Source organism: Labrus mixtus, chromosome 1, assembly GCF_963584025.1.
Source record: "Labrus mixtus chromosome 1, fLabMix1.1, whole genome shotgun sequence".
Lineage (NCBI taxonomy): Eukaryota > Metazoa > Chordata > Actinopteri > Labriformes > Labridae > Labrus > Labrus mixtus.
Window position 1 is genome coordinate 34,198,903 of NC_083612.1, and position 10,428 is coordinate 34,209,330.

The 10,428-nt window shown below is 38.9% G+C and overlaps 1 protein-coding gene across 1 annotated transcript; it reads right to left on the reverse strand.

Moving 5' to 3' along the window:
• Positions 1-4,927: 4,927 nt before the first annotated feature.
• On the reverse strand, positions 4,928-9,329 carry fgf19 (fibroblast growth factor 19). The gene is made up of 3 exons (XM_061046429.1): positions 9,051-9,329; positions 8,867-8,970; positions 4,928-5,997 (listed from the first exon to the last, which is right to left on the reverse strand). Exons 1-3 carry the CDS (start codon positions 9,262-9,264, stop codon positions 5,677-5,679), a joined length of 639 nt encoding a protein of 212 aa, XP_060902412.1. The 5' UTR covers positions 9,265-9,329; the 3' UTR covers positions 4,928-5,676.
• Between the last annotated feature and the right edge of the window lie 1,099 nt (positions 9,330-10,428).

The following is a 10,428-nucleotide window of genomic DNA, read 5'->3' on the forward strand; positions in this document are numbered from 1 at the left end:
GGAGGACTGCAGACCTCCATATGGGTCACGCGTGCATTAACCACTGCACCACTAGCGCCCCCACCTTTGATCTAATTCTGGGTACTAAAAGACCTTCAGTAATAATTAAAGTCTGTTTCATATCCAGCTAAAAAATCTTTACAGAAGCATGTTGTCAAAAAGTTGTGATCTGAGTCAGATTTGACTTTCTGTAAACTCTCTTAATAAGTGGGACCATGATTAGAAACAAATATGAATTAGAGATGAAGATTCTGGGCTGCCGGTAGCCTAGTGGTTAGTGCACGTGCCCCCAGCAAGCGGCCCTGGTTCAAATTCGGAAAATAAAAGCCCAAATATTAAACCTTTAAACAAAAGAGAAGAAGATTCTTTTTTTTAGTTAAATAATAAAGTGTATTTGTTGTGCATACATTTGAAATATAAAAGAGGTGAAATATTGGGAATAGCATTCAGCACTTTTAGTATCATTGCAGGTTGAATGTAATAGTGCCAGAGTTTTTATCTGAAGCTGTAAATCAGTCAGAGTCAGAGAGAGCAGACTAAACAAATGGACACAGTCCATGATATCTAAAATGAACATAGCTTCTTTAAATAAAAAAAAAACACAGGCACATTCTTCACTTAGATTATCATCACCTTCAGAAGATATTCACACCATGTTCATCAGAGAGCAGTGTAATGATGCTAACACAGAGCTAACAGAGACACTTCAGCGTCACACATTGTTCAGGTAGTGATGGAGGACAAGGTTTTAAAGAGTTTTAAAGTTTGAGCCACCTGCGGCTGTTGACCTGCACACAGCGATCAGCACGGCCCTCAGGCAGGAGAGGGAAACTACACAAGCATAAAAACTACAAATGCTCTTTGTGACAGTTACAATTATCCCCTATTATGGATGCTATCAGTCTGATTTTGTAACATTGAAACATTTTAGTTGAACCTGAAGATATGATCTGTAGTTTTGTGACAACAATTTTAGCCAGTTTTGGAGTATCATGTGAATAAATTCTGTATGTGTTCATCACCAAGGCAACGACAATGATGCAACTGATAGAGTTAAAGATGAAACGTGTGATTTAAAGTTTTTTTTTCATCTAGATACTCGTGAAAGCAAATTTATAAAATGAAACATTCAGCTCGAGGTATGACATCATTTTATAATGTCAAGTCTAATATTTTCAATATATTATTCACAAGTACAGTTTTCGATGAATTTCAAATACTATCATTATATAAAATCAAAATCTGAATAGTTTTTCTCTGAAAAAAATCTAGAAACAAAACAGCATTAAAATGACTGTATTGCTTACACACATTAAGATTTTTTTCTCATAGTCCACTGCACAGCTCCTACATTACACCTTTTGTACATTTTGTGTTTTTTATTTTTTATATTTTACATTTTTAAATTCTATTTTATATATTGTAATAGCTTCTTATACTGTATTATTTAAGTTGTTGCTAGTTCTGCTTTATTTCCTTGTTAATTGTTCAGCACCAATACACCAAGTCAAATTCCTTGCATGTGTAAATGTAGTTGGCAATAAACCCAGATTCTGATTCTGATTTTGGTTTATATTTTAAGTAGAACCACTCAAAGCAGGAGTTTTTTTTCACACATTTGGTCATCGCATTGAATCTATTTTCAGTGCTCCTGCTGAAGTCTGCTGTCATTTGTCAGCTCTGAGCAATGTTCAGATCTGTCCTGACGACCAGCCCATCAGCTTCTGTCTCTCTGATGACGTTTAGATTGTGAAAGTGAGTCCATCAGAACCAGCAGCTAACAGGGACCCACTGTGGTTCTGTTCTGTTGTAACTGGATGTTTTTATCACACTATCAGTGCTTTGTGAGGAGGTCAGAGCAACAGGTGCAGTGTAATAATCAATATAATATTGAAAATGAGCCTGTCATGATGTGTGTTATGGATCCTCTGATCACTGATCTCTCCTGCAGCTCCCCCCTGTGGACTAAACCTCTCTGCACAGGTGATGTGTAGGATGAGGATCTCTTTATTGATTATTATTGATATATTAATTACCATACCATTTTTTTCTTCAAATTCGATGAAAAGAGCTCAAGTCTGAAAGTCAAACTCATGCTCTCCCATAATATTTGCTCTATTATTAAATGTCTGCTGTTCTGGCAGCTTCCAGGTAAAAACTGTGGAAGTGGTTTGGTCCAATCAAGATCCCCCTGTAAGACAGGAAAACCTTCAAAACTCAAATTCAAGAACTCAATCTGATTCTCTCTATCCAGTGCACAGGTGACAAACTGAACATCTGTCCATTAAAACATTTTTTTGTGTTTTTTTTCCTCTATGCATTACAAAAAATATGATATCAAACTCAAAAAGGAATGAACAACGTTATTTTTAACATTAACATTTTTATAATTGACTTTATTTATCACTGCATGTGGAAATATATGTGTGCTTTTTATGTACCAATCTTTATATTTAATAAATAACGCACAACACTCTAGCCAATCAGAATCAAGCAGCTGCTGCTGGTGATACTGATGTATCAGAAAGTTACTGTTCCACTGAACACTAGTTACCTACCTTCTCTTTAAATGGAAACATTTCTAAAAAAGACCTCCAGGTGACCAGACTGAACATGACTCAGCCACAAAGACTGTTAATAACTGAATAAAGACAATTTGAATGTAACAACTGAATAAAAAAAGAGAAAAGGTATAAAAAGACATTTTAACTGTTACCATTGAATTAAATGAAATAAAACATTATTCATTGTTGGTGAAAATAAGAAAATATATTACAAAGTTGTTTGTTTTAAATTTAAGACATTTTGCAAAAGGGGGTCTCCACCACCAGAGGGATATACTTTGATATGCTGGAGTCCAGCGTGTCAAAGTTTGTGAACCCCCTGTCCTAAAGGGGGCTGGCTGGATTAAAGTTGGGGTGAAAAATTTGGTTGCACATGCCTAGCTCCCCTAGGAAATGTCTCAAAATGTTCACAAGTTTTCAAGATTTCAGTAGTTTTATGCATGTATGAAAACAGTTCACCAGCTTTCATGCTGTTGTGTAAACTCACCTGGCAGCTTGAGTACCCTCAGTAGAATTAGTATCCAACCCCAGGACACAGGAGGGTACAACATTCAAACAGCATCAACTCCATCCAGTTTAATCCTCTGTCAAAGTCCATTCATGTATGTTTGATAGATGGAGTCACAAACTTAAAGGTCATGTATTATACTCATCTTCAACAAGTTTAAATAAGTCTCAGAGCTCCCTAAAACATTGTTAAGAAGTTTCTTGCTAAAAAACACTCTGATCCTGTTTTTTATCATGTCTGTGAAAACCCATCTATTTCAGCCCTGCTCAGAACAGGCTGTTTCTGTGTCTGTACCTTTAAATATGTAAATGAGCTGTGTCTGACCACGCCCCCTATCTGTGGAGCGGGCTTTCTTGCATCATGCCCTATTGTTTACGATGATAAGGCAGGCTGGGAGGGCAGAACAAACACCTAGCTGTGGGAGTGTCACCCACCTGGGGGAGGTGTTACTGCCCTTTGTGATGTCACAAAGGGAAAATCTCCAAACGGCCTGTTTGAGCACACATTTTCTGAAAAGTAGAGCAGGGAAAAGAAGGAGAGGATGGACTTTTCTCATCATTGGGAGGTTTGTAGGCAGGATAGGGACACATATTAGAGTTAGAAAACATTTTGCAAAATAAGTGACCTTTAACTCTTGTGGCCACAGACTGACCAAGAAAAAGAGCATTACTATGCTCCGGTTGTGAAAATCTGAGTCCACCTGCGTACACTCCCTAACATTCTGTCAGAAATCATCCATCGATTCTCAGCTTAAAGTTAAAGATCAAAGGATAAATAACACAGAGGCTCGTATTTAAATCTGACATTTATTACAAAAGCTTCTGCATCATTTCAGTCAAACAGTTATTTACATGTAAAAGCAGACATCAGCGTATAAAACATGAAGAAGTGCATTCACTAAAACCTACAATGTGTTCAACCAAATAAATACAGCTTCTATACAGGAACACACATCTTCTGACCATGGTTGAGTTTATACTGACCTCCCCACAATCATCATCCTCGTAAAGAAAGCCAAAATGTCTTCCTCCTCGGTTCCTTTTCAAACACAGATTTACATTTTGAAAGACTCAGTATGCTCACAGTTATATCCATGAACTTTAGATAAAGAGAAGATGTTGTGTTTGTAAAACCAGCCACTGGATTTCGTCGACTACTGTTTGAAGCCTTGTGACCATATTTGGGTGAAAGGCTGGAGCTGAGGGTCCATGGAGGTTAAGTCAAACTTGAGTTATAACTTAAGTTCATATAGCTAAATCCGCAAAAATGTCGTCTGGGCTGCTACCATTCACAGAGCAATACGTCTTTGTGGCCGCCATCTTGGAGAGGGGAAACCACAGACCATAATGATTGGTCTATGAGGGCGGGAGGTCCATGATAAAAAATATTTAATTTATTAAACCCCCGCTGGCTCTGCTGATACTTAACTGAAGATTTCTGATCGTCCTATCAGACAGATAGGACGAGATCGAAACACAAGCTCTCCATGATGCTCTCTTATGCACGGTCTCTAATACACAACTTGATTAACTCAGATAAAGACTTTCAAGTGCCCAGTACACACGCATGAGTATCAGGACGTAGCCATGAGATTGAGCAGCAGGCAGTAAGTAAAGAAATAAGTACAGACTACCTCTATCAGATTTGAAATACATGGAGCATTATTTCACACGAGATCCTGTCGTTAGTGATATTTTGTATTTTTTTTTTAAACTTTAAATTCTGAGTGAAAGAGGGAGAACGTAACTTAGTTTGTGTGAACAACACTGCAGACTGTAGTCTCTGATAAAGCAACAATACAGTTTGTATCGTTTCAAACTTTCAAAAGGGAGAATACCGTCTCTAATAATTAATACTCTATGTATATCTTGTGATACCAATTACTGGGTAATTGAAGATTGGTAGGAAAGAGGCAATAAACTGAATAATCCAGATTATTAAAATGGTGTCCTGGTTACAGTAAACCAAACCGACTCCCTTAATAAAATCTGGAATATCAGGAGGTAATATCCAACAGTCTGGGATATGAAGGAGTAAAAATGCAGAGGAATGTCTGAATGGTTCTCCTCTGTGATTTTGAATTCTTTGTGTTAGTGATTTTTAAATTTTCTATTTTAATATTTATTTTTATTTCCCCTCTGTCATGCTGCTTTTGATGTTGTGTGTGTTTTTGAATTGCCTTGTTGAAAGGTGCTATATAAATAAACTTGCCTTGCCTTGCCTATGTATGAATAACAATGAACATAAAAGAGGAATTTGCACTTAGGAACAAAGACGTAATCTATGACGTCCAGCTTCCCTGGAGCGCTCAGAATCACAGTGTGACTTTTCCTTTTTTTTCCCCACTTTCTTTTCATGTAGCTACTCTGTCACTTTCACCAAGTTAAAAACAAAACAGCTAAATGTTCAACACATCTTTCCCTGTGTGCCATGGGCATTTTGTTAGTGAACTTTAAGGGTGTTACTAACACTGGATTCAGCCTTCCCTCTGGAGGACACTGCAGGAGTATCCTGTCTGGCATCCTTTTCCATCCCTTCATCCTTCCCTTGTTCTTCAACATGCAGCGGAGTGCACATCCATTTCCACGTGTGGAAGCATCTGTCTCATCTCTTGTGGAAGCTGGGACTGTGAATGATCTGAGACAGCTTCCCAAACGCGTCCATCGTGTCCACGGGTTCCTCTGTTAGATCAAGACTCTGTCCCGGCTGCTCAGGGATGTCTGGTCCAGGAGGTGAGGCCTGGTACAGGGTGCTGATCCTGGGTAGAAACTGGGCCAGAGCTGGGACGCCTCTGTCTTGATCCTGCAGCCTCTGCCGCTGGTTCCCCAGACTCAGCAGGACTCCGTGTCTGTCTGAGAAGTAGACGTTGTAGCCGTCTGGCAGGATCTGCTCTCTGAAGGTGCAGTTATCTCTGCTGTATGTGGTCTGCAAAACAATGGGAGGAGTTCATGTGTTAAACTTTTTGTGAGATACAGTTAAACGTAATAAGATTGCTTCAGCCGGCCGCTATGCAACAGGCTTTAAAAAACTGCAACATCATCCTCTGCCTGACCAAAGCACCACTAAAAATTCTTGTTTTTGTCTTTAACAGGCTGAGATAGCTCTGTGCCAAACAGCGAGGCTGTACAATTAATCACAATGTCATTGTTATTATGATAGCACAATAAACACGTTGCAAAGTGGAAGAATTAGTCACAAAACATGAGAAAAATGATTCTATGTAAAAAAAGGACAAGCTCTCCCACTCAGCATGATTACACGTTACCCATGAATGGCTAAAATTGTAGCCTAGCTGTTTTTGTTGCAGTCAGATGATGATCAAGCTAGCTGTTTGCTACCCTCAGATTGACTGGTGCCAATTAAGTGTTGAAAAGAAAAAAAAATTGGATTTATTTTGGATTCCTGAGGGACATATTGCAAACACAGGTATGGTGTTGAGCATTAGAAACAGCAGATAGACCTTGAACTGAATTATACCAAATATTCATGTTTTAATTTATATATTATATCATATTGTCATTATAATATAAAACAATGTTATCGCATGTTTTTCTCATCTTGTGCAGGACTAGACGACATTACAGAAAGGATCCCTCTTGATAGAGAGGAAGAGGATGTTTTAAATTAACAGCTCTTACACCACTGCCTACAAAGCCACCAGACTATAAAAACAGTATATTTACATGATGAACTGTGGGCTCCTGCTTCTTTAACCAATTAGAAACGTTGTGTCATTGTGTGGCTTTTGTGTTTTTGACAGTGAGATTTAACCCAATTTAAACCCAAAATAAATCAAACCAACCTTGTGGGATTGAGTCACCGGTTACACTTGGATGTTAAACCAAGTGTATAATAATTCAATTTGACAACATGAATCCTAAACATGCTGTTAGAATTTCATGAATGTTGATTTTAGACTGAAGGCCCCCTTCTATCAAACAAAAAAAAAAACAGACGTAAATGGTGCTGCGAGTTCTTGGACGGCTGTTTGCTTTGGCCACAGCAACACAGCCAGAGGCCAAGGCTGTTGTTGCTGCTGCTGGGGCGCTTTTCATTCAGCTTTTTTTCTCTTTGCAAACACACATCCTGGCTGCAGCACCGCGGACAAAGGTTGATGAACCAGCATCTGTTTGAATGAAAAACCTGATGGGCAACAAGTGTTTTCTGAACACTAACAGCACACTCAGAGCTCAGGTCAACTCTGAAGTGATGAAATTAACAAACACTTCAAAAACGCTTAAAAATAACATTCATCTACCGTTGAATTCTCTTTTAAAATAGATGAAAGATTAAATAAAACAGGCTGAAATAATGAAGTAAAGTTGCAGTCCTGAAAGTTGAATTTGCGGTCGTACTTTTCTGAAAAAGAAGAAAAATGTTTTTTCAGTGTAGTTCAGGTAGGAGCTGAAATCAAAGTTCTGGAAGTGTTTTGAAGAGAAGTAAAGCCAGGTGTAACAAGCTGCCTCCACAGTGATCTATACATGTCTTGTTTAACTTTTTGATTTTACTAAAAGACCTGATTCAAAAAAAGATTGTGTGGCTTTGCACCTACTAAACCTGAAAATGTTCCCCTAACTGTGCTGCAGAGCAAAAATGTGCGTGTGTGCACATTTTTTAAATGAACCATTATGCAGATATATGGGGAAAATAAGCACATGAGCCTCACATACTCAAAAAGCCTCTATAACATAACATAAACAGCCACGTGCAGTTAGAGTGAAAAAACAACTGTTTGTAAAGAGTTGGTGGTAACTGCTCCATAGTACATATAAGAGATGTCACATGCAAAGATTCCTGCTATGAGGTCAAAAAATTCCTTGTTTCTATGACTCAAAAATAAATCATCTCTATATAAAGTCTGTAAATATTATGTTGACATTACTATTATTAATATAATCAGAGGTTCAATCAGTCCGAGGCTGTCAGCAGCTCCACACTTCATCAACATGTGCCGAGCTGTTGATTTTGCAAGGGTGATCTTTGAGTTGTCCTTTCTTGCTCCATTCCATTTTCACATCACATTTTTGGCATCTGGCTTCACAGCAGGGGAGGTGAAACATTTTAATGAAGTTGAAAATGTTTCCCCTCCCCTCCTAAAGTTATCATCTTCATGTGGACAATAACTGAGCTTTGTAAGCATGAGAGTGGACAGCTTTTTGGTTGTTTGTGACTGAGTATTATTAGTTCTATGTGAGTTAGACCTTGAGACGGAGCAGATGAGGGAGCAAATGATGAACAGTTTTTCAAGCTATTAGAAGCCATAATCCATTCTTAATAACTCAGACTGAGTCGTCAGTTTAAATAAAATAATAATCATTACGTGTAACTAAAGTGCACAAACTATAACACGCAGAGGCTGACTAAGCAAGCTCATGTATTGACAAATTATTCTTATTATTGGGGTCAACTGAACTGAATTTTTCTTTCTGTATGATCCAACTATGTTGAGTTTTAGCCTCCATAAATTAAATGATTCACTGAAATATTCAGCCTTGTAACTCGACTTAAATCATTTTGAAATGAACTATTCAGTTTCTAAAGGTGATGGTTGATTTTATGCAGCAGTTATCTGTTTCAGCTGAGCACAATGTCACAGCAAAATAAAGTCAACTCAATGATCATTTTTAGGATAGTTGACTTGAGAATATTTATTTTCATTCTGATGTTGTCACACCTATTATTTCTCTTTTTACCTCAGCAGCATCTTTCCATAAGTCACCAGTGACCCCTCTATCTTTGCGCAAACATTTCCACTTAGATAGTATCCTCACGTCATCATCAATTAAAATCTCACCGACGAGTAGAGTCTTCCGTCTCCCTCCATGCACAGAAACCGATTTGTGGCGACTCCTCTGATGACCACACAGCCTGGACCCACCGGACGGATCTCCATCAGACCTGCGGATCAGACCATCAGTTGTGATCTTCTCTCACAGATCATCACAATCTGCACGTTTTTAAAAAAAAGCCTGACTTACTGTGCAGTGTTTGGTCCTCAGAGACCTGGATCTGACCGTCCTCACTGATCAGCAGGTGTACTCCCTGTCTGGCGGCGTACAGGTGCCTGAGCCGAACCACCTGGCCCCAGCCTTGGGTGATGTGGGGTCCTTGCAGCTGAGCAGGCATGCACACAACTCCGACAGCGAAAAACATGTGAAAACAGCACCCAGAGAGCACCAGGAGCAGGAGCATGATTGGTTCAATCCTTTTTTCAGCTCTGTTTCTCAGCCTGCAGTGTGTGTGTGAAGTCAGGTAGTCCGATCGTTATTGAGCCCTTTAAATGTGGCTCTTATCAGCTGCAGATAAGCCTCCTTCCCAAAGCCAGTTCCCAGAAACACAACACAACACACCCCTGCACCATATCCAACTGAAGCACAGCTCCCTGCGGGCCCCTCAGCCGACCGCAGCAGGCTGAGTGGAAAACCAACATTAACTTGTACCTTATTATCATTCAAAAACTAATTGACAACAATCACTGTTAGGTAAATTGATTGGTGCCTTATTCAGGGGCATCTCCAGGATCTCTGGGCCCCATTAAAATATCTCACATTGGGCCCCTTCACCACAGCCTGTAGTCATGTCACATCAACATGTAGCTGCAGGATCTGGGGATTGAACCTCTGACCTTCCAGTTGAGAGACAACTTACTCTAGCCGCCCCATTTCTAAACTCACCCAATATTTGGTGTCTAGGACTTATATTTTGTTGCCTTGGTATCAAAACAAGCATTGATATGATTTGATTTGTACTAGAGTCAAATATATAAAATTCCAGTATAGATTTTTTTTGTGCATGTTACACCCTTAAAAAATGCAGTTTTAATTAAAAAATAAAGCAACTTTTTGGCATTTGAATCATTGATAAGCCTCTAATTGGTTTGAGTGATGGAAAATTAACAAGCCCCTGCTGCAGCTATACACAGTGTTCAACGGTGGCCGCCATGCACTTTCCTAAACTCCTTTTGCCGTCTAGGCCTCCATGCTGGTCATGACACTGTAAGCTTTAAATTCTCAGTCCCACATTACTGGCCTAACAGTTCAGTTTAATCAGCCCACCCTCAACATTAACAACACAAAAAGGCTTCAAACCATTTTGAGTGGAAGCAACTTTACTGTTGCAGCAATTAATACAATATATAATTATTTTCTTACAACTAATGGTGAGTGTTTTTCTTTACATAATCTGGTTATCATTGCTTCACATTAAGATGAACATGTTTTCCCATGACAACAGTTTAGAGGACTTTTGGTCAGGATTTAGAGTCCACCATAGCACTGAGACTTAAAGTTTTGAGTGATCTGCTTCTGGCTTCAGACAGTGGACTGATCTCTGTGCTTGTCTTGTTAGTTCTTAGTG